Here is a 25,730-nt window from a genome sequence, read left to right as displayed (position 1 = left end):
AAGCAATTAATCAGGGACACCATTACAGCAGCACTCAGAGAAGGCATACCTGAAGGCTCACCCACAGAGTCTCTATGAGTAAAACTCAAAGACAAGATAGGAGCACTCAAGCTCAAAAAATTGATACTCAAAATCATTCCAACAGCCACTGTGATACTAATGAACAGCTATGCAGACCAATTAGGGATCGGTGGCAAAATATAGTAGTGTAGTGTGTGTAATTTTCTCCCTATAGACATGGCTAAATTCTGCTCTAACTCTATCCACAACATTTCAGATGACAACTCCATAGTGGGCTTAATCTCCAATGTGTCAGATTGCAGAAAGAACAGCCTAGTGGCTGGTTGGAGGTTAAAGAAATTTAGCATATTCTCTTGATCCCCACCAATTTTTAAAGATGTGCCATAGAAAGTATCCTATCCAGATGCTTCACAGTTTGACATAGCCACTGTTCTCCCCATGACTTCAAGAAACTGCAGAGCTGTGAGCAGAGCTCAGATCACAAAAACCAGACTCCCCTCCATGACACTTCTTACTGCCTCAGTAATCAAAGGCCCCACCTATACTGGACATTCTTCTCTTCTCCCCCACATCACTATCAGACAGAAGATACAAAAACCTTAAAGTACGTACCACCAAGCTCATGAAAAGCTTCCATATTGGTATTATAAGAATCTTAAATGGTCCCTAATAAGATGAGCTCTTGACCTCACAATCCACCATGTCTTGGCATTGCCTACATTACACATTCTTGCCTGCACTGTCGCAAAACAATAAATTTCATGACATATGCCAGTGATATTAAACCTGATTCCAAATTTCTCTGGAATTGTAACACTTTATTCTGCATTCTACTTTTCTCTTCTATTACCTCATTGAACTGACATGATGAAATGATATGTATGCATGGCATGCAAAAGAATGTTTATTTTACCTGTGACAATATTAAATCAATTTACCATCTACAGATAGGTCCCCTTCAAATGATCTTTTTCTTCCTACTGTGCCTACAGCAGTGTGTCCTAGACTGGTGCAATCACAACTACCTCAACCCAATACCACTCAATACTCCATCTCATTCCTTGTATGTGGCCAATCAGCAGCATCAACAGAGCTCTACCAAGAGGTATTTCTCACAAGTTGGCGGCAATTATTTAAAAAGGGAGCTTTGAGAGTGTTTGTCCAATACCTTGAACTGAATCAAGGAGTGATGGGCTTCAGATAGATGAATTGTTAACTAAATGATAAATTTTATTCCATTGGTCATCTGAAAGTGAAGTCCCAATTCCCAAGCACCTTTAACCTTATCATTAGACATCAATCATAAATTCATGAGCCATTTATATATAATGGCTATCAATCCTTTTTCAAATGGTTTAAGCTGAAAAATAGCATCTATCATATTTGGTAAATGAGCAAATGGATATTTTAGTAACAAATCGCATAGAAAATTCCTAACCTGTAAATATCTAAAAAATTGTGCATTAGATATATCATATTTATCCAATAGCTGCAAAAAAAACAATTCTCTAAAAACAAATCTTAAAAAGTTATTATTCCCTCAGTTTTCCATTTTAAAAAGGCCTTATCCAGAATTGATGGTTTAAAAAAATAGTTAAGATGGATATTACTAAAGAGAATAAAGTTCAAGGTAGTGCATATGTCAAAAGATAAACTAGCGCATATTTTTTCGAATGTAAATCCCACCTGTGATAGATGTAATGCTGGTGGCTACCTTAACTCATATGTTTTGGTCTTGCATAAAGTTAAATAATTTTTGGAGAGATGTTTTTAGAATGTTATCAAAAGTCATAGGTTTGGACCTACAACCTAATTCACTTACAGCAACCTTTGGGATCATTCCGAAGGAAGCAGGAAATGTTCCTGCTTCTGCTCAATGTATGATAGCTTTCTCAACTGTATGAGCTAGAAGAGCTATTTTATTGTACTGAAAGGATCCCAATCCACCTACTGTTCTTTTTTGGCTCTCCTCCATTATGTCGTGTTTAAGCTTGGAGAAAATTAGAAGTCAGATGTTTGATACATCTTTTAAATTTGAGCAAACCTAGCGACCTTTCATTCAATATTTTCATGTGATTTAATTTTTTTTTACTTTTTTAGGTAATCTTTTTTTTCTCCTCCGTTAAGCTTCAGATTTGACCAGAAGGATTTTTCCCTTTTTTTTTGTAATTATGTCCTCAAAATGGACTGCCCAGTCTTTTTTTTAAGGTTAGTTTAGTGGGTTTTTTTTTCTTCTCAATAATAGAAATCCTGAGTCTTTTTTTTATGAATTGTTAAAAGGAGTTGTGGTTCCTTTTTTTAATATTAGCACAATATTACACTATACATGATTTTGACAGTGTATATTCCTTTGTTTGTACTTTTATTGAAATATGTATTTGATATAACTTCTCCACTGATTTGTATTCATCCTTGTTATTTTTAAATCAATAAAAAAAGATTGAAATGAAGAGTGTTTGTCCATAGTACATGGCCTATCAGTGGCGTCAACAGAGCTCTACCAAGAGGGATTTCTTGCAGGTCGGTGGCAGTTATTTAAAAAGGGCGTTTCGAGAACATTTATCCATTGAATGTGGCCTATCAGCAGCATCAACAGAGCTCTATGAACTAAATAAAAGTACAGAAGGGATAGGTGGAGTGGCCATTATCGAGAGTAGGCCAGTGGCAAGAGAAGAAGCAACAGGTTCTGGCTCAAACCAGGCTTCAGCTCGGAAGAAGCGTCCGCTCTGTGTAAAGCATCTGTTAAGCTTTCCTTTTTGTTTCTTTTTCCCCTTCTCTTACTGTACCACTTAAATGGCTGTGGTGTGCTCTTCTTGCTGAATGTTGGAGAACTGGGAGACCTGTATCTCCTGGGAAACTACATCTGTGTGAAGTGCATCCAGCTGCAGCTCCTCGAAGACAGTAAACACAAAGTACACTGCAGGTGCTGTGGTCAAATCAACACGTACAAACGAGCTGGATGAACTCAGTAGGTCGGGCAGCATCCGTTGAAAGGAGCAGTCAACGTTTTGGGTCGAGACCCTTCATCAGGACTGAAGGATGAGGGGGCAGAGGCCCTATAAAGAAGGTGGGGGGAGGGGGAAGGTGCAGGTGAAAAACCAGAGGGAAGATCAAGGGGTGGGGGAGGGGAAGCAGGGAGGGGATAGGCCGGAGAGGTGAAGAAGGAATGTAAGGGGAAAGCACTATGGGTAGTAGAAGAAGGCAGAATTGTGAGAGAGGTGATAGGCAGATAGAAGAGGAGGCAGAGTGGAAGTGTGATAGGGGAAGGGAGAGGGAGGGAATTACTGGAAGTTGGAGAATTCAATGTTCATACCAAGGGGCTGGAGCTCAGCATGCAGCCATGTGACACATGAAACTTAATATAAAGGAATGCAATTGTGTGTATTGGCAGAATGATAAGGCAGAAAAGATTAAAGAGCACACTGCACAAGACTGGGGGAATCAAGGTTTACATGTTCTTATATCCTTGTAACACGCAGGACATTTTCAATAGGGTGGCCAGTGAAAACTATGGGATCCCAAGGTTCATAAACATGAGACACAATCAAGCAAATTGTATTACTTTGAATTATGGTCACCACACATGAGGAGGGATGTGATTGTCAAGTAAGTGGAGAGAAAAGTCATTAAAATATCTACAAGGAAGAAGTATTTTGGTTGTATGGTTAGCATGGAGAAAATAGTGTTGTTAAAGAGGAAGGCTTAGAAATTTAATAGAGTTACATCATAAGACCATAAGACACAAGAGCAGATTTAGGCCATTTGGCCCATCGAGTCTACTCCACTGTTCAATGATGGCTGATTTACTATCCCTCTCAACTAGATAAATTCTCCTGCCTCCTTCCCACCTTTTTTACCCTTACCAATCAAGAACCTATCAACTTCCACTTTAAATATACTCAATAACTTGGACTTGTCACAGCCAACTATGCCAATGAATTCCACAGATTCATCACACTGGCTAAAGAAATTTCTCCTCATCTCTATTCTAAAGGGATGTCTTTCTATTCTGAGGCTGTGCCTTTTGGTACTAGACCGGGGGTCGGCAACCCGCGGCTCCAGAGCCGCATGCGATCCTCTTTCATCTCTGTGCTGCAGCTCCCTGTGGCTTTGGAAAATAAATGGTGAGTATTTAATTAAAATGTATTTTATGTTAGTTTGTTAGTTTTTGAAATGTAATTCTAAATTTGAAGATTATGGTGATCTTGTACAATCTAAATAAAACATTGTGGCGACCCATTTCCTGGCACATCCGAACCGGCTCACAATTAGCCAGCGTTCAGGCTAAGGGAGATAGCCTACAGGGGTTTGTGGGTACATGTCTTTTGGAGCATCCACGCCCATGGGGGGGGCGGGTTGAAGGAGGCTTAAAAGCAAGGCTGTTTAGTTTGAATAAAGTTATCTTTGACTGCAGTTTACTAACTGCGTGTAGCACACTGCTACAATGTGTTTTTATTGCTATTAATATACGTCACCACTGCCAATGCCTGACACCCGCCAGTGCACGATTTCTTTAATTTTTCGATCCAAGGTAGGCTAACTATGGAGAATTCTAAAAAAAAAGTGACTGAAGAAAACAGGACGTTTAATGATACATGGACAAATTCATTTGCTTTCACTGTTGATGAGACTGGTTTACCGGTATGCTTAGTATGCAATGAGAAACTAGCAAACAACAAAAAGTCAAATGTCGCAAGACATTTCCAGAATAAACACGCAGCCTTTGCTCAAAAATATCCGGATGGAGATGAGAGAAAAAAAGCCATTTCGGAACTGATGCGGAAGGTTGATCTGAGCAAAAATCATTTCAAGAAGTGGATGAAGTCTGGAAAATCAATTACATACGCTAGTTATGTTGCCGCTCAGGACAAGAGGCACTTTGCGCTCAAACATTTCCTCCGGAATGCACAGAAGTAATGGATGTTGTCATTCAGATTGTCAATAAAATAATGACAAAAAGTTTAAATCACTGTCGATTCCATTTGTTACTGGACGAGTTGGAAAGTGCATATTCTGATCTCCTACTGCACAACAAAGTCCGGTGGCTGTCCAGAGGGGAGGTGCTGAAACACTTTGTCGCATGTCTGGAAGAAGTGAAAACTTTCCTGGGCAGCAAAGGGCTCATCTTTCCTGAGCTGGAACAGCCAGAGTGGCTGGAAAAGCTACACTTCATGGTAGACATGACAGCGCACCTGAACACGCTGAACACAGCTCTTCAGGGGAAAGGATGTACCACCCTACACATGTTGGAGAATGTTTTGGCATTCGAGCGCAAGTTGACAGTGCTTGCCAGAGATTTACAGAAAGGCACATTGTCTCACTTCCCCAATTTGAGAGAGTTCAAACAAGGTTACGACATGATAAATTCGGAGTATTTACATTCTGCAATCATCGCAATGCAAACATCATTTGGGAAACGCTTCTGTGAGTTCAGAGAGGAAAAAAACACATTATCCTTCCCGGTCACTCCCCTAAGCATCAATCCATCCCTACTGAATACGACTGCATTGGCAGGTGTGAGTCAACCTGATCTTGAGATGGAACTGGCCGACATAGCCGACAAAGACATATGGGTGTCCAAGTTTAGATGCTTGACAGCAGACCTTGAAGATGTTGCCCGTCAGAAGGCCGTTCTTGCTCAGAATCACAAATGGAGTGATATTGAAAACCTCCCCAAACCGGACAAACTTGTGTTCGAAACATGGAATGCTCTCCCTGACATTTATGTAAACATTAAAAAGTATGTGCTTGGAGTCCTGTCGATCTTTGGATCCACATATGTATGTGAGCAGGTGTTCTCCAACATGAACTTCATTAAAAACAAACATCGCGCACGCCTCACAGATGACAGCTTGCGATCCTGTGTAAAGATGAAGATGACGTCATACAGCCCTAATGTGCAGATGCTGTGCGCTGAGGTCCAGGAGCAGAAATCCCATTAACCAAGTATGATAAATATTTAATTGCCTATTATTTTACGTATATTCATATTTTTTCATTGTTCAGTGAAATAGTCCTTTTATTTTTCAGGTTGACAGCTGGCTGACGTTATTTTTGGTTTGCTGCTGGCGAAAAATTTAAGTTCGGCGTTTTTCATAAATACAAGAAGGACTCAAATAGACATTGAGTATTTTACTTAAAAGTAACCTTCAACCCAACGTCTTTTTTTCGGAGTTCAAAATGTTTTTGTTGCATGCAGAAATGTAATTTTGTTTTCTCTGCAGGAGTTCATCGATTTCATAAATGCAACACATTATAGTTTGTTTATACATAGCATAAAGGCAAAAAAAACGTTGTATGCAGTGTTATTTCATTTTAAATGTCAAACGGGTTTTGTGGCTCCCAGTGTTTTCTTTTCTGTGGGAAACGGGTCCAAATGGCTCTTTCAGTGGTAAAGGTTGCTGACCCCTTTAACTAGACTGTTCCACTACTGTATTGGAAACATCCTCTCCATATCCTCTCTATCTAGACCTGTCAGATGTGAGGATCATGACTGGTTTAGATCAGGGAACTGGAGGGAAGCTATCCCATAAGCAAGTGGTTCATGTATCAGCGGACACACTTAAAATTTATGCAAGAAGAGCAAAGGAAGATTTGTACTCTGCAACTAGAATTTCAAGTTTCAAATTTAGATTTCCTTTGGCCCAACTGATCTATACTGACCATGTTGCCCAGTAATCTACTCCCTTCTGCATATATCTGCCCCATAGCATTCTAAAATCTCAATTATCCATGTACATACCTAAATGCCTTTTAAATGTTGCTAATGTATCTGCCTTGACCACCATTTCTGGCAGCCCATTCCAAATACATACCACCCTTTGCATGAAAGTGCCTGATCTCTCTTAAATCTCTTGCCCAGATCTCAAATCCATTTTCTCTTGTTTTCAGAGCCACTATCTGGTATAAAGACTTTGTCTATGCCCTTCATGATCTTATATACCTTTGAGATAATTTCTCATCTCCTATGTTCCAGGAATAAACCCTTCTTGCATCAGGCATCCATTTCCCAATAGCATTTTGGTAAATCTTTTCTGCACTTTTTCTAGTTTACTAACAACTTTCCTTTAACAGAGTGACTTATCTGTACACAATGCTCCAAGTGCAGCCTGAATAATATAGAACTGCAACTTCTCAACTCCTATAATCAGTGCCTTGACTGATGAAGGCCACTGTGCCAAATGTCTTCTTCAGCAGTCTAACTAACTGTGCACTGTTTTCAGCAAACTATGCACTTGCATTGCTAAGTCCCTCTGTTCCAAAACATGCCCAGGGCTCTACCGTTTACTCTATAACTCATACCCTGGCTTGATCTCGTGAAATGTAATTCCTCACATTTACCTGGATAAAGCCATTTGGCAAATTTTAGCTCACAAACCCAGATGATCAAGATCCTCTGTAGTTTTTCATAACCTTTTACACGATACCACCTATTTTAGTATCTTAAGTTCCACCCCCAGGTACTTCTACTCTGATTGTACCTACCACCAAATTTCAAGTCTGCCATTTTAACCCACTTCCATCCTCTTATACCACCAATCTTCGAAATTACCATTCCACATGTGCATTAAGGGGGAAATGACACTGAGTGATTATGATAGACACTCTCTCATCCCTTGTGCCTTAATAAATATTAAGGAGGCATACAGTAGCACCTACAGTATCTAATCATGTAGAAAATACTCCATCATGACCTATTCATAAGCAGCAGGTAATTCGGCTAATCGTCACACAGTCTACCATCAACCTTCAGGTAAACTGACAACTGGTGACAGTGCTATCAAGCAGCACTAACTTATCAGTGATCAGCTGAAATCTGAAAGTGAAGTGAAGAGACTGCCCTTGACATCAAAGGAACATTGGAATGTAACATCACAGGTAAAACCTTGCAACTGCTGGAGTTAAACCTCACACAAAGGTAGATACCAGGCCCAGCACATTACTATAAGAGTAGTTCTTACACATATCCATCTTCAACTCCCTTCCCAATGACCTTCCTTCATATAGCCAAAAGCGGTGGGGGGGGGGGGGGTTTGCTGATGGTTGAACATTTAAATCCACTTACACTTCTCAGAAAATAACATAGTTCAGATTTGCATGGTCAAACTTCATCAAGTATTCAGTCATTGATAGATAATGATAATATCCAACAAGAGAGTGTTTAATTATCTAGCCTTAACATTCAATGGCACCATCACCAGTGAGTACCTAACTTTCCATGAAAGATAGAGGTGTAATCACAAACCAGAAACTAAAATGAACAAGTATTGTATCTCAAAGAGCTTGGCAGGCTCTTCTGTGGCAGACAAATCACATGTGCAAAGAATATTATCCAATTGGCCAGATAAATGCAGTTCCAGTAATACTCAAGTGGCGCAACACCATCCAAATCAAAGCCTACTTGTCAAGTTCTACAGTCACCACCCTACACATTCATTCCTTCAGTCACCAGTGCACAGCAGCTGCAGTGTATAGTCTATAAACTGCAACACAAAGTCCTCACCTATGCTACCCCAACAGCACCTTCCAAACCTAACCTCTAGCACAAGTCAAGAACATCCAGTTCACAACAACATCATCACTGTATACATCCAAAATGCACATTATACTTAATTACAAATATATGACCATTCCTTCATAGTTGTTTTATCTAAAGCCTGGAACTCCTTCCTCAACAGCATTAAAGAAGTACCTTCACCAGAAACACCATTGGTTCAAGCTGATAGCTCATCACTTTCAAGTGAGACTGTGGATGGTTAATAAAGACTCACCTCACCCACAATAGTTAGTTCCCCCAAAATCTGTTTTAAGTAAAATTAACCCAAGTGATATGATCATACCACTTATACTACTTATTGACAGGTTAACATAGTGAGTTTTTATTTTTAACACCTAATTCTCCATATATTGTCTACATTTGATGAATCACTTCTTTTCAGTTTTAATAGACCAAAACTTAGGCTACAGAGTATAAATGTTTAGTTAATATATTTATAATATTAGGATTTTAGATGCAAGAAAAAAATTATACCTGATATTTAGTAACTGTGATTTTATAGCTTTGAGATTTCTAAGCTTGGAGTTGAGGTGGGTGGACGGGGAAGTGGGATGTTGAGGTAATGTACCATGGAGGAGCTGGTTTCCTCCACAACCAATCATGAGAGATAAAGCCTAAAAGGAACACAAGTTTAAAAAATAGCTTCTAATCAATGCTTGTAAATAGCTTGGAAATACAGCTGGGAGTGGAAGCAAATAAGTTTATTAGTCCCTTTAAAATAAGAAATAATGTATGCCAGGTTGATTCCATTAGTTTTTTCTTAGAACTATGTTATGAATGAACATCATGAATTTTTATTACTATAATAATTTTGTGGAAAACAGTACTCTTTTCTAAAAGTTCCAGTGAAAAAAAATTAATCTCTCAACTGCAAAATAAAACAAAGCCTTGAATATGGAAAGATACAAACCGGACAGATCGATCATCGCTGCCTGTGACAACCAATGGCTTCTTTGGATGGGCTGCCAAACCCCAAAGTTCCCCTTCACAATGGCCCTGCATTATCAGGAGTGGTTTGTCACGTTCTCGAACCATCACTTCAAATATTTCACTATCCTGGGTTCCTGCTAGAATACGGTCTGCTTTCCAACAAACACTTCTGATTGACAATCCTTTAAAAAGTAAAAACAAACAAATAAATAAATAAGATTGTGACAGTAGGTGATTTTAACTTTCCACATATTAAAAGGACTGCATGGGATAGAGTTTGTCAAGTGCGTTCAGTAAAGTTTCCTTAAATGGTGTACCTTCAAATGGTTCTATTTAAAGCAGTTGCCCTAGCTACCCTTTTACTGACTGCTAGGCTTACAAACTTTGGTTGCTGAACATACCCATCTTCTCACTGACTTCATTCTCTCCAATCCCCATCCCTATGTTCCAATTTAAACTATCCTTCTTGTACATGTAGCCTCTACCCCTAAAGAGATTCCAATGGTCCAAAACCTGAATACTTGACCAACAATTTTCTGAAGAAATTTGACATTCATGCAAAAACTGAACAGAATCTGTAGGATAACTATTTTCATCTAAAAGTACTTTCCTTTAATATGCACCACCACACAAAGATTTAAAATTACTGCATGTCTTCAAGAACATTAATTTAAATGCCTATCTGGAGGGCTTTAGGAACAAAATGGCATCTTTAACTGTTTAAGCCATTTATTTCCATCCTTATTAATCTGATCTAAACTATATCATCTTCTCCCAAGTAACTTCAGAATCTCTTAATGATCTATTCCCTCAACTTAATAAGCAAAACCTTAGCAACCATCAGATCAGCTTCCAAACAAATGCTAATGACATGCACACCTTCATGTCCATTAAATTCAACAGCTTTTCAGAACCACTGAAACCATACCAAATAATATTTTTCTACAGTTACAATATAGGAAAACTTAAATTCACATTGTCAACAGTTGCTGTAAAATATGCTCCTGTCACCAATTCCAATAATCTCCATGGCTTCTGTTTAGGGTAGAACTAGACTCGAAGTAAGTTTTTTTATTTAAAATCCTAAACTGAGCTACCAATCACCATATAATGTACTTCACAAAATGTTCCTACTTCCATTTCCACCTCCCTAAGATAGCAGATGCTCTAACCATCTCCTGCACTGTCAGATCCAGATTTAATTCTTTCAATATCTTTAAGAATATAAGACATTGGAGGAGAATTAGGCCATTCTGCTCTGCCATTCCATCTTGGCTGATTTATTATCCCTCTCAACCCTATTCTCCTGCCTTCTCCCCATAACCTTTGACACCCTTACTAATCAAGAACCTTTAAATATATCCCTTTTATTCCTGGGATCAATCTCATGGCCATCCTCTGGACACTCCAATTACCACACATTCTTTCTTAGATAAGGGGCCCAAAACTGCTCACAATATTCCAAGTACAGTCTGACCAATTCCTTATAAAGCCTCAACATTATATCCTTGCTTTTATATTCTAGTTCTCTCAAAATGAATGCAAACGTTGCATTTGACTTCCTTACCACTGACTCAATCTGCAAGTTAACCTTTAGAGAATCCTGCACAAGGACTCCCAAGTTCTTTAGTACATCTGATTTCCAAATTTTCTCACAATTTAGAAAATGCTCTATGCCATTATTCCTTCTACCAAAGTATATGATCATATACTTCCCTTCAACTTATTCCACCTGCCATTTTTTGCATATTATCCAAATCTATCTAAGTCCTTCTGCAGACTCCCTGCTTCTTCAACAATATCTGCCACTACACCTATTTTTGTATCATCCACAAACCAGATCAAAGTTATCAATTCCATGATTCAAATCATTGGCATATAATGTGAAAAGAGGTGGTCCCAACACCAACTCCTGCAGATCACAACTTCTAACCAGCAGCCAACTAGAATAGGCCCTGTGGTGAACTACATATTATTGATGGTGCATCAGGCCCCCTTTATCCCAGTCTTTACCTCCTTCCAGTCAGCCAATTCTCTATCCATGCTAGTATTTTGCCTGCAATACCATGAACTCTTATCTTGTTAAGCAGTCTCATGTGTGGTACCTTATCAAAGGCCTTCTGAAAATCCACGTAAACAACGTTCACTGACTCTCCTTTGTTTACCCTGCCTGTTATTTCCTCAAAGAATTCCAACATATTGTCAGGCAAGATTTCCCCTTAAGGAAACCATACTGACTTTGGGTTATTTTATTATGTGTTTCCAAGTGTCCTGAAACATAATCCTTAGTAATAGGCCCCAACCACTGGTATCAGGCTAACTAGCCTCTAATTTCCTTTCTTCTGCCTCCCTAGCTTCTTAAAGTGTGGTGTGACATTTGCAATTTTCCAGTCCTCTGGAACCATTTGAGAATCTAGTGAATCTTGAAAGACAAGATTCCTTCAATCCACAATCCTTTCAGCTATCTTGCTCGGAACCCTGGAGTGTGGTCCATCTGGTCCAGGTGACTTATCTACCTTCACACCAAACAGCTTCCCAAGCACCTTCTCCTCAATAATGGCAACTACATTCACTTCTACCCATTGGCATTCTTGAATTTCTGGCATACTGCTGGTGACTCCCACAGTGAAGACTGATACAAAATAATTACTAAGTTTATCCACCATTTCTTTGTCCCCCTATTCTTACCTCTCCAGCATCATTTTCCAGTAGTCTGATGTCCACTCTTGCCTCTCTTTTACTCTTTATATACCTGAAAAATCTTTTGGTACCTCTTCTTATATTATTGCCTGGCTTACCTTCAAATTTCATCTTTTTATCTTGGTTACCTTCTGTTGTTTTTTTTTAAAGCTTCCCAATCCCCTAGCTTCCCACTATAATGTATGCCCTTTCTTTTGCTTTTATGCTGCCTTTGATCTCCCTTGTTAGCATGGTTACTTCATCTTCCTTTTAGAATACTAATTATTCTTTGGGATGAATCTGTCCCACACCTTCTGAATTGCTCCCAGACACTCCAGCAATTACTGTTCTGCTGTCACCACTTCCAATCAGCTTTGATCAGCTCCTCTCTCATGTCTCTTTGGTTCCCTTTACTTCACTGTAATACTGATACATCTGATTTCAGTTGCTCCCTCTCAAACTGCAGGGTGAATGCAATCATATTATGATCACTGCCTCCCAAAGGGTTCCTTTGCTTTAATCTCCCTGATCAAATCTGGTTCATTACGCAATATCCAATCCCGAATTGCCTTTTCCCTAGTGGGCTCAACTACGAGCGGCTCTAAAAATCCATCTTGTAGGTATTCTACAAATTCCCTCTCTTGGCATCCAGCACCAACCTAATTCTCCCAATGTACTTACATACTGAAATCCCCCGTGATTATTGTAACATTGTCCTTTTCATATGCTTTTTTTTATCTCCCATTTTAATTTGTTCCCCACATCCTGCCAACTGTTTGGAGGCCTTTATAAAACTTTCATCAGAGTCATTTTATGCTTGCAGTTTCATAATTCTACCCACAAGGATTCTACATCTATCTCATCTTTCAGAATTTTATTTCATCTTTTACCAACAGAGTCACTCCATACCCTCCTGCCTACCTGCCTGTCTTTTTGATACAATGTGTATCCTTGGATATTAAGCTCCCAACTATGATCTTTCAGCCACAACCCAGTGATGCTCACAACATCATACTTGCCAAGCTCTAAATGTACTATAAGATCATCCACCATATTTTGCATACTGCATGTAATCAAATTTAACACCTTCATTCCTATATTCACTCCTTTCAATCTTGCCCCCATGTTACCAGAAATTAAATTCTTATACCTTTCTAAACTTTTTGTCTTTTTACTTAATCTGGAGATAACTTTCTAGCACAAGCTTTTGCAACAACTTCCATTATCTAAGAATTTCCTGCTAGATTCTTAACATGTACATTCCCTATTTATCAATCTTTGCCACCCCCTCAGAATCAAGGGTGTTCTGCTATTCTCCCATTTTGTGGGTTGATATGGAAACTGGAGACTCTTACAGCTGTAGCAGGTGGCGGGTACAGGGCAGTTGGCGCATCTATTCCATCACTTGAGCAGGAGCTTTTACGTGCTCTCAATGTATGGCTTTGAATTTCTTAATATTGGCCTTAATGCTCCTTTTCCACTTTCAGCAGTCACATGCCTCAAATCCCCGGGAGAGAATAGAAATAGTGCACTTCAAGGTAACTTTAAGAACATCCTTGAACATTTTTCTCTGTCTACCTGATAATTTCCTGCCATGAGCAAGTTCTGAGTAAAATGACATTTTTTGGAGGCTTATGGTGGATATGCAAATGATATTTCTAGTTCAGTGCAGCTGAGGTGCAGTAATGAAGACCTCAACATTAGGGTCATTGACCCAGGAAAGGTCTCTGATATTGGTCCATCATTCTTCCAATGAATTTGGAGAATTTTGCTTGTCCACACTGGTACAATACTTTAGAGTCAGAGTCAGTGTCAGACAACACCAAATTCGCCCATGCCGACAAAGTTGTCCCATTTGCCTCATAAATCTCTAAAACTTTCCTGACCATTCATTACCTGTCCAAGTGCCTTTTAAATGTTGTTATTAAACCTGACTCAACCAATTCTTCTGACAGCTCATTTCTCATACACACCACCTTCTGTTTAAAGTTACCTATCAGGTATCTTTTAAAAATTTCTCCTTTCTCCTTAAACCTACACTCTCTAGTTTTTGATTCCTGCCCCTGAAGGAAAACTGCATGCATTGACCCTATGGTCCGCATAACGTTACATACCTCTATAATGTACTCTATCAGTCTCCTACGTTACACAAGTCCTTTGTTTTAAAAGTTCTATCTTCAATAGATTTTCCATACCCTCTCAAAAACATAGAAGCCTCTATCTCCAGATCTAACTCCAGCTCCAAGCCATTCACTCCTTTAGCTCTCATTTCTGTGGACCATTACCTTATTCTACCCTATTCCATTCTCCACCCCACCAACAATTGTGAATTTAATCAATTTACAGCAACAATATGCAATTCCCTTATTCAACTAGTTGTCAAACTACAGTCTCCAAATGTTATTGTCATCCCTACTGATGCCTCCTTTGGCAGCATCTTATTTGGACAAAGGTATTTTCAAATGCAAATCAGTACACTATTGAAATAATACACCATTTCTCATTAATATACAGGATGAAGGAAACATTCCAGGAAGAATACCTGAGAAGAAGCATGGATTTGTTACAGTTAGATTTTTCTTATTCAAAGGACGAAACAAACACTTTATCTGCTTATCCCAGGCAGGATACTGCTAACACATATGCTACATGTCAAGGTGTCCACCTTTCTACTAAACTGCTATTGGCTACGTATTTTACCTATTAACCCTGTGGACTCCAAACACATATAGTAACATCTGAAGTATGTTTTAAATTATATATTGAAATACAAAATCACTACACCTGCATAAAATTAAAAATAAATACCTTTATATCCCTGTTCAGTTTCCCGAAGATCAATTTTTGTGATTGGTTTAAAGTCAGTATCCCATAGTCGGATGCAACCATCTCTCCCACCAGTAGCAAAACCTTCTTCACAAGGATACATACTAAATATTCCTGCCTACCAAGACAGAAAAATATGCAGTCTAATAGTTAGTTGTAAACACATTGTCATAGAACCATGTTTGATGTGCAATAAATAAATCAATTTAGCCTGCACAACAAGAGCAACTTAGAGACCTAAATATAAATAATTCTCTCCTCCTAAGCCAGCCAGCATTCCTCGATCAGTGAATTTACTCTACCAACCTCAACATGCATAGTTTATAATAGCTTGTTGTATTAACTTAGATCATCTATTTTGTCACTGCTCCATAGCTACCGCATTCAAAGTCCATATCTATATTAAAAGAACATTTCAAGGTTAAAAATAATGAATTGTCAAATATTGAGGATGATAAACACAAAGATTATATATTTGCAGGCATAAACTAAAGTTCAGTTTTAGTGGAAAAGACAAACTGAAATGTTAAAGGACAAAGTAAATGAAAAAGAAGGCCAATGCTCAGACAGAAAAAGAGGGGGTAGGGTGAACGTGGTGGGAGAAGAGCAGCAAAGCCTTACACGCAAATTCCCTTAGAAAGTGGGAATTGATCATGTGTGATTGTAACAAAGCAAAAAAAAACAATCAGAATTACTGTATAATTAGTTTTACTATTTTCACTAGGTGCGCAAATTCTCCATATTTTTCCATCTCTGAGTATTTGATACACAAGCTTTTTACGTTAGCATTAGCCTTGACTTCAAACTTGAAGTTGCTCCATGCTCTTTTAGTTACAATACCATCAGTGGCAATGTCTTTTCCCATCTGGTAGTTCTAGTTAAATGAACTTAGACATACAGTCATAGAACACTACAGTACAGTACCAGGCCCTTTAGCTCATCTAGTCTTTGCCAAGCCGTTAATCTGCTGAGTCCAATCAACCTGCACCTGGACCATAGCCCTCCATACTCTTCTCATCCATGTACCTATCCAAATTTCTTTTAATCTTGAAATCAAACCCACATCCACCATTTCCATTGGCAGCTCGTTCCAAACTCTCACCATGAGAGAAGATGATCCCCCCTCATGTTCTCCTTAAAGATGTCCTTAACCCAAGACTTCTAATTGTAGTCTCACCCAACCTCAGAAGAAAAAGTCTACTTACATTTACCTTATCTATACCACTCATAATTCTGTAATCTTCCATCAAATCTCCCTTCAATCTTCTACGTTCTAGGGAATAAAGTTCTAGTCTATTCGACCTTTCCCCAGAACTCAAATCCTGGCAACATCCTTGTAAATTTTCTCTGCATTTTTTCAACCTTATTTACATCTTTCCTGTAGATAAGTGACCAAAACGAACTACACACAATAATTCAAATTAGGCAAGTTTTGTACTGAACTGTTCAGTTCTGGTCACCTCATTACAGGAAGGATGTAAATACAATAGAGAGAGTGCAGAGGAGATTTACAATGATGTTTTCCGGATTGATGTGACAATAGGTTGAGCAAACTTGGACTTTCTCCATGGAGGAGGAAAGGAAAATACCTTATAGAGGTGTAGAAGATGATGAAAGGCATTGATTATGTGGATAACCACAGCCTTTTTCCCAGGGCTGAATATTCTAACACAAGGGGGCATAGTTTTAAGGTGCTTGGAAGTAGGTACAAGGGGGATGTCAGAGGCAAGTTTTTCACAAAGAGTGGTGGGTGTGTGGAATGCACCGCAAGTGAAGGCAGTAGAGGCAGATACAATAGGGACTTTTAAGAGGCTCTTCGTTAGGTACATGGAGCTTAGAAATATAGAGGGCTATGCAGTAAGGAAATTCTAGGCAGCTTCTAGAGTAAACACGAGGAAATCTGCAGATGCTGGAAATTCAAACAACGCACACAAAATGCTGGTGGAACACAGCAGGCCAGGCAGCATCTATAGGGAGAAGCACTGTCAACATTTCGGGCCGAGACCCTTCATCAGGACGCTGAAAGGAGAGATATGAAGAGATTTGAAAGTAGTGGGGGGGAGGGGAAATGTGAAATGATAGGAGAAGACTGGACGGGGTGGGATGAAGCTAAGAGCTGGAGTTGGTGAAAATGATACAGAGCTAGAGAAGGAAAAGGATCATGGGATGGGTGGCCTCGGGAGAAAGAAAAGGAGAGGTGGGAGCACCAGAGGGAAATGGAGAACAGGCAGGGTGATGAGCAGAGAGGGAGAAAAAAAACAAACAACTAAATATGTCAGGGATGGGGTAAGAAGGGGAGGAGGGGCATTAATGGAAGTTAGAGAAGTCAATGTTCATGCTATCAGGTTGGAGGCTACCCAACCGGTATATAAGGTGTTGTTCCTCCAGCCTGAGTGTGGCTTCATCTTGACAGTAGAGGAGGCCATGGATAGACATATCAAAATGGGAATGAGATGTGGAATTAAAATGTGTGGCCACTGGGAGATCCTGCTTTCTCTGGCGGAGACAGAGTGTAGGTGTTCAGCGAAACAGTCTCCCAGTCTGCGTCAGGTCTCACCAATATATAAAAGGCCGCACCGGGAGCACCAGATGCAGTATACCACACCAGCCAACTCACAGGTGAAGTGTCGCCTCATCTGGAAGGACTGTCTGGGGCCCTGAATGCTGGTGAGGGAGGAAGTGTAAGGGCAGGTGTAGCACTTGTTCCGCTTACAAAGATAAGTGCCAGGAGGGAGATCTGTGGGAAGGGATGGGGGGATGAGTGGACAAGGGAGTCACGTAGGGAGTGATCCCTGCGGAAAGCAGAAAGCTGGGGGAGGAAAGATGTGCTTGGTAGTGGGATCCTGTTGGAGGTGGCGGAAGTTACCGAGAATTATATGTTGGACCTGGAGGCTGGTGGGGTGGTAGGTGAGGACAAGGGGAACCCTATCCTGAGTGGGGTGGCGGGCGGATGGGGTGAGGGCAGATGTGCAGGAAATGGGAGAGATGCGTTTGAGAGCAGAGTTGATGGTGGAAGAAGGGAAGCCCCTTTGTTTAAAAAAAGGAAGACATCTCTTTCGTCCTGGAATGAAAAGCCTCATCCTGAGAGCAGATGCGGCGGAAACGGAGGGATTGTGAGAAGGGGATAGCATTTTCTGCCTCATCTGCTCTCAGGATGAGGCTTTTCATTCCAGGACGAAGGAGGTGTCTTCCTTTTTTAAACAAAGGGACTTCCCTTCTTCCACCATCAACTCTGCTCTCAAACTCATCTCTCCCATTTCCCGCACATCTGCCCTCACCCCATCCGCCCGCCACCCAACTCAGGATAGGGTTCCCCTTGTCCTCACCTACCACCCCACAAGCCTCCAGGTCCAACATATAATTCTCCGTAACTTCTGCCACCTCCAACGGGATCTCACTACCAAGCACATCCTTCCCTCCCCCTCTTTCTGCTTTCCGCGGGGAACGCTCCCTACGCGACTCCCTTGTCCACTCATCCCCCCCATCCCTTCCCACCGATCTCCCTCCTGGCACTTATCCTTGCAAGCCAAACAAGTGCTACACCTGTCCTTACACTTCCTCCCTCACCAGCATTCAGGGCCCCAGACAGTCCTTCCAGGTGAGGCAACACTTCACCTGTGAGTCGGCTGGTGTGGTATACTGCGTCCGGTGCTCCTGGTGTGACCTTTTATATATTGGTGAGACTCGACGCAGACTGGGAGACCGTTTTGCTGAACACCTACGCTCGGTCCACCAGAGAAAGCAGTATCTCCCAGTGGCCATACATTTTAATTCCTCGTCCCATTCCCATTCTGATATGTCTATCCATGGCCTCCTCTACTCTCAAGATGAAGCCACACTCAGGTTGGAGGAACAACACCTTATATACCGGCTGGGTAGCCTCCAACCTGATGGCATGAACATTGACTTCTCTAACTTCTGTTAATGCCCCTCCTCCCCTGCTTACCCCATCCCTGACATATTTAGTTGTTTGTTTTTTTTCTCCCTCTCTGCCCATCACTCTGCTTGTTCTCCATCTCCCTCTGGTGCTCCCCCCTCCCACTTTCTTTCTCCTGAGGCCTCCCGTCCCATGATCTTTTCCCTTCTCCAACTCTGTATCACTTTCACCAATCACCTTTCCAGCTCTTAGCTTCATCCCACCCCACCCCCACCGGTCTTCTCCTATCATTTCGCATTTCCCCCTCCCCCCACTACTTTCAAATCTCTTAGCATCTCTCCTTTCAGTTAGTCCTGACGAAGGGTCTCGGCCCAAAATGTCGACAGTGCTTCTTCCTATAGATGCTGCCTGGCCTGCTATGTTCCACCAACATTTTGTGTGTGCAGCTTCTCGAGTAGGTTATATGGTCAGCACAACATTGTAGCCCAAAGGCCTGTAATGTGCTGTAGATTTTCTGTGTTTCTATACTTCCCTAGCAGGGATGATGGCAGAGCAGAGATGGCAGAAGTTTCTAAGAATGGTTCACAAGGCATAGGATAGGTATGTCTCACAGAGAAATAAGTCCTCAAATGGCAGGGGTAGACAGCTGTGGCTGACAAAGGAAGTTAAGGACTGCATAGAAACCAAGAAAAGGTTTTTAGCAAAAACAAGTGGGAAGTTGGATGGTTGGAAGCTTTTAAAATCCAACGAAAGGCAACTGAGAAAGTTATAAGAAGGGAAAATATGAAATATGAGGACAGACTAGCCAATAATATAAAGCAGGGTACCAAAAGTTGTTCAGTTACGTAAAGAGTAAAAGGCAGGTGAAAGTTAATATTGGACTATTGGAAAATAATGCTGGTGGGATCGTAATGGGGGACAAAGAAAAGGCAAATAAACTTAATGGGTACTTTGCATCAGTCTTCGCTGTGGAAGAGAGAGCAGTGTTCCAGAGGTTCATGAGTGTCAGGGAGCAGGAGTGAGTGTCATTGCTATTATGTAGGAAAAGTTTCTAGGCAAACTCAAAGGTCTTAAGATGGATAAGACCCCTGGACCAGATGGACTATATCCCAGTCCTGAGAGAGATTGCTGAATAGATAATGGAGGCATTGGTCATGAACTTTCAAGACTCACTTGATTCTGGCATGGTCCTGGAGGACTGAAAGATTGCAAATGTCATTTCACTCTTTAAGAAGAGAGGAAGGCAAAACTAAGGAAATTATAGGCTAGCTAGCCTAGCCCCAGTGGTTGGGAAATTGTCGGTGTCTATCATTAAGGGTGATGTTTTGGGGTACTTGGAGACTAATGATAAAATAAGTCAAAGTCAGCATGGTTTTTGTACAAAGCTGCAGCATTATACAGGACACTGAATAGTTGGGCAGAGCAACACCAGATGGAACTTTATCCTAACAAATGTGAAGATTTGCATTTTGGAAAGGCAAATAAGAGTAGGGCATGACATCTAGTGTTAGGTTCCTAGAAATATCAAAGAAGAGTAGGACCTTGGAGGTACAAGCCCAGAGACCACTGAAAGTGGCATAATAGATGGATGAGGTAGTGAAGAGGACATATAGAAGAGGATGCTTGGCTTCATGGCCAGAATATAGTAATGGGTTGTCATGTTGCAACTTATACAAGTTTGGTTAAACCACACCTAGAGCACTATTTGCAGTTCTGGTTGGCACACAATAGCAAGCATGTGATTGCACTGAAGAGGGTGCAGAGGAGGTTTGTCAATTATGAAGGAGGAACTAAACAGGGTGGGTTTGTTTTTTGTTGGAGCTGAAGGGGCTGTGAGGTGACCTACTGTAATTATATAAAATTATGAAGAAAATAGATAATATAATAGTAGAAACCATTTTCCATGATGGGAGTGTCTAAAACAAAAGGGGATAGGTTTAACGTGAGCGGTAGAAGTAGATATTCTAACATTTAAGAAGGACTTCAACAAGAACTTGAATTCACAAACCCATAGAGGACTAGACCTAAGGAGGTTAAATGAGATTAGCAGAGATACAACAACTTGTATCACAGTGATGTACTATGATAGATCTGGTCTACAAGTACTGAACATCATCATTACACAGTGACAATATTATGTCATAGAGCATCATACAAATGCTCACCAGCTGGACATGTACCAACCAGCATTGTACTCATTTTACAGTGAGACCATGCACACAGCCAGAGCATATTTGGGTCATTATATGGACCTGGATAAAACTGAGAGTATATGATTGGGGATGATGTGGTCCAAATCTCCAGCCCTTGGGAAGTCATCTCTTGGTAGCTCATCCATGGAAACTGGAGTTGAGGACAATGAGGAGTACAGCCATGGAATGGTTGGAACAAACTAGTTGAGCCTTATGGTCTCAGCAGCTTTACCCTGCAGTATTTTGTATCAGGACTTAGTGAGGTTCCATTGACTTTCTAAATGCTAAAACATCCAAGTGTCATAAAAATATAAAACTTATATCTTTTTCCTTTTAGTTTTACAATTTAAACAATTTCATCAATAGAGTACATAAGTTCACACCAAAGAAAAGAATGTTGTGCACTCCATATGTTTTACTTACTCCGTGGGCTCCTTGAATTGTGCGAACCAAATTTAGCCCTTTCCAAACATAAATATCACCATTCAATGCACCAGAATAGGTAACTTCATCTTTAGCACAAGCTAGACATAGTATAGTTTGAAGGTCACCAGTTTTGCCAAAAATTCCCCTTTTGGGTGTTAGTGCATTTCCACATAATGTCCAAAACTGCAATAAGAAACAAAGACAAAAAAATCATTGTATATACACAATTTCAACAAATAATTGCTCTTACAACAGATGCAGAAATAATTTGGCATTGCCTCAACTGTTTTAATCATTTCTCTGTTCTCTTAACATTTTCTCTCTGTTCTTGGTTTATCATTAATCTAAATTACTTCATATTCTTCATTTTGTTTGTTTTTGAATTTTAGAAATTACATGTAAAAATCGCTTCTTTCCTACTTTTAATTAATGGTAATCCTAAATCCATGCATCCTTAATGCTTACACAATCTTTCATTAATTGCCTCCAAAAACTTCAGACAATTTAAGTTATTTGTCCTTCTTTATATAATTGTAATTTCTTTTAAATGTCAATTTTGAAATACTTAAAGTCTTTTCTCTAGATGTTTTATCCCAAGTTAACATCAATAGGATGGCTCAACTTGAAACAGAAGAAATTGTAACGTTAAATTAGCCCAACTGCTAGTCAGGTACCCACAAAAAATATACAAAATCATGAAATGTTTACCTCCCTAATCCCAGATATGGTTTCTCAGGACTGTCAATACATAAAAATGACCCTGAATGGAATTACAGGGAAAGTAGCAGAGGACAATAAGAAACAATAGGCAAAATATACTCAGAAAATTTTGCATATCAAATTTCCTTCTTTGACTGAAGAGACAGAACTAAAATAAAAAAGCTTCACAAATTCATAGACCAGTCAATTAATCTTAAAGGTGTGAAGATGCAGAGTAAAGAACAACCAAGAACCTGATTTAATATGTTAATGATCTGGATGACATAATTGATGGCTTTATGGCTAAGTTTGCAGATGATACAAAGATAGGTGATGGGACAGCTAGTGTTGAGGAAGCATGGAATCTGCAGAAGACTTGGACAGATTAGGGCAAAGAGGTGCAAATGGAATACTGCAGAGTGTAGGAAAGTGTATGGCCATGCACTTTAATAGAACAAATAAAGAACTATTTATTTTCTAAGCAAGGACTGAATCTAGAAATCAGAAGTGCGAAGGGACTTGGGAGTCCTAGTACTGGATTCCCTAAGGGCTAACTTTCAGGTTGAGCTGATAGTTTGGAAGGCAAATGCAATGTTAGCATTCATTCATCCAGAATATAAAAGTAAGTATATAAATGCTGACATTTCATAAGGCATTGCCCAGGTTGTATTTGGAGTATTGTGAGCAGTTTTGGACCCCATATAGAATATCGAACACTACATGTTCTTCGGCCCATGATCTTATGCTGACCTTCTAATTTACTCCAACATCAATATAACCCTTCCCTCCCACGTAAGCCTAATTTTTCTATCTTCCATGTGACATTCTTAAATATCCCTAATGCATCTGCCTCTACCACCACCCCTGGCAGCGCATTCCATGTACCCATCAGTTTGTATAAAAAAACTTGACATCCCCCCCCCCTCTATATCTCCCCTCTACTTTCCTCCAATCACCTTAAAATTATGCCCCCTCGTATTAGCCATTTCCACCCTGGGAAAAACTCTGGCTGTACACTTGAGTTAAACTTCTTATCACCTTTAACATCTCAATCAAGTCATCTCTCAATCTCCTTCACTCCAAAGAGAAAAGCCTTAACTTACTCAACCTTTACTCATGAGACATGTGCTCAAATCAAGGCACTGATATCAAATCCTGGTAAATCTCTTCTGCACCTTCTCTAAAGTTTCCACATCCTTCTTATAATGAGGCAACCAGAACTGAAAACAATATTCCAAGTGTGGCCCAACCAGGTTTTTATAAAGCTACACCATTACCTTGTGGCTCTAAAAACTCAAACCTCTAACTAATGAAGGCTAAAACACTATACACCTTCCTAACCACCCAATTATCTTGCATGGCAACTTTGAGGGATTGATGGATGTGAATCCCAAGATCCCTCTGTTCTTCCACACTGCTAAGAACCCTACCATTAACTTGGTATCTTGCCTTCAAATTCAACCTTCCAACCTTCACACTTAACCAGGTTGAACTCTATCTGCCACTTCTCAGCCCATCTCTGCACCTTATCAATATTCAGTTGTAACCATTGACAGTTTTCTATTCTGTCCACAACACCACTGTGTCATCTGCAAACTTAATAACCTACTCATGCACATTGTCATCCAAGTCATGTATAAAAATCACAGAGAGCAGAGGCCCCAGAAAAAAATTCTTTCAGATCAACACTGGTCACCGATTTTAGGCAGAATATACTCCATTACACAACCACTCCATCTTCTATGGACAAGCCAGCTCTGAATCCACACAGCCAATACTCCCTGGGTCCCATGCCTCCTGAACCTTATCAAATGTATTACTAAAATCTATATACACATCTACTGAGCTACTTTCATCAATGTGTTTTGTCACATCTTCAAAGAAGTCAATCAGGCTTGTGAAGCATGACCTGCCTTCACCAAGCCACGCTGACTATCCCGAATATGACTATGACTATGTTTCTCTAAATACTCACATATCCTGCCTCTAAGAATCTTCTCCAATAATTTGCTCAGCACTGAAGTAAGACTCACTGGTCTATATAACTCCCATGGTCATCCCTACTATCTTTTCTTGAACAAAAAATAATATTTGCCACCCTACAATCATCTGGTATTACTCTTACAGACAGTAAAGAAGCAATGATCATTGCCAAAACTGCAACAATCTCTTCCCTCGCTTACCTGGAGTATTACTTGTACAGCCCCAGGGACTTACCTAACCTAATGTTTTTCAGCCTGTTTTACATTGTCCTCACAATTATCTAGTGAATCTCGCAGGTGATTGATTACTGAACCAAAGCGTTCATGAAGGACTCCCCATTTTCTCCAATTCCAGGCACATGCTTCCTCTTCTATTCCTGATTGGTCCTACCCTCACTGTGGTCATATTCATGCTCTTCACATAAATGTAGAAAGCCTTTGGTTCTTCCTTAATTCTAAATGCCAAGGCTTTCTCATGCTCTCATCTAGTTCTCATAAAACCATTCTTAATCTTCTTCCTGGCTACCTTGTAATCCTGTAGAGCCCCATGTGATCTTTGCTTAAGCAAGCTTCTTTCCTCCTCGACTACACATTCACATTTCTTGGCAAACATGACTAGACCATAATACAGTACATAGGATCAGAATTAGGCCATTTGGTCAATCAAATCTGCCCCACCATTCCATCAAGAGTGATTTATTATTCCTCTCAAACTTATTCTCTTGCTTTCTCTAAGTAACATTTGACATCCTAACTAACCAAGCACCTATCAACTCTGTGTTAAATATACCCAATGACTTGGCCTCCACAGTAGTCTATGGCAATGAATTCCATAAATTCACCACCATCTGGTGAAAGAAATTCCTTTTCATCTCTGTTTGAAATGTAAGTTCCTCTATTCTAAGGCTGTGCCCTCTGGTCATAGACTCACCCCACTGTAGGAAACATCCTTTTGACATCCATTCTATCAAGGCCTTTCAATGTTTGATAGGTTTCAATTAGATCTCTTACCTTTCACACCCCCTCCCCATTCTTCTAAACGCCAGTGAATATAGGCCCAGAGCTAGCAGACACTTCTCAAATGGCAACTTTGAGGGATCATTGAACGTGGACCCAAGATTCCCCTATTTCTCCACACTGCTAAGAACCTTATATTCCTAGAATCATTCTTATGAACCTCCTCCAGACCCTCTCCAAAATTCAGCACGGCTTTTCTTAGATAAGGGGCACAAAACTGCTCCTAGTACTCCAAGTCAATCTGTCAGTCTGTTGGGGAAGTCCAGAATGAGAGGTCATAGTTTAAGGATAAAGGGAAAGCCTTTTAGGACCGAGATGAGGAAAAACTTCTTCACACAGAAAGTGATGAATCCGTGGAATTCTCTGCCACAGGAAACAGTTGAGGCTGGTTCACTGGCTATATTTAAGAGGAAGTTAGATATGGCCCTTGTGGCTAAAGGGATCAGGGGGTATGGAGAGAAAGCAGGTACAGGGTTCTGAGTTGGATGATCAGCCATGATCATACTGAATGGCGGTGCAGGCTT

General features: G+C 40.2%; 1 protein-coding gene across 2 annotated transcripts in view; it reads right to left on the bottom strand.

Annotated features, from left to right (window-relative positions):
• The window catches only part of LOC132402888 (echinoderm microtubule-associated protein-like 6), a 352,621-nt gene that overhangs the window by 226,224 nt on the left and 100,667 nt on the right, over window positions 1-25,730 (bottom strand). For both annotated transcript variants that reach the window (XM_059985945.1, XM_059985944.1), the window contains exons 5-7: window positions 21,506-21,691; window positions 14,996-15,131; window positions 9,489-9,690 (exon numbers count right to left, since the gene is read on the bottom strand). In XM_059985945.1, the coding sequence (XP_059841928.1) occupies window positions 9,489-9,690; window positions 14,996-15,131; window positions 21,506-21,691 (524 nt within the window). The remainder of the gene's footprint in view (window positions 1-9,488; window positions 9,691-14,995; window positions 15,132-21,505; window positions 21,692-25,730) is intronic.

Source organism: Hypanus sabinus, chromosome 12 (genome assembly GCF_030144855.1).
Source record: "Hypanus sabinus isolate sHypSab1 chromosome 12, sHypSab1.hap1, whole genome shotgun sequence".
NCBI classification, from domain to species: domain Eukaryota; kingdom Metazoa; phylum Chordata; class Chondrichthyes; order Myliobatiformes; family Dasyatidae; genus Hypanus; species Hypanus sabinus.
Note: the sequence above shows the minus strand (reverse complement) of the source record. Positions and strands in the feature narration are given on the sequence as shown.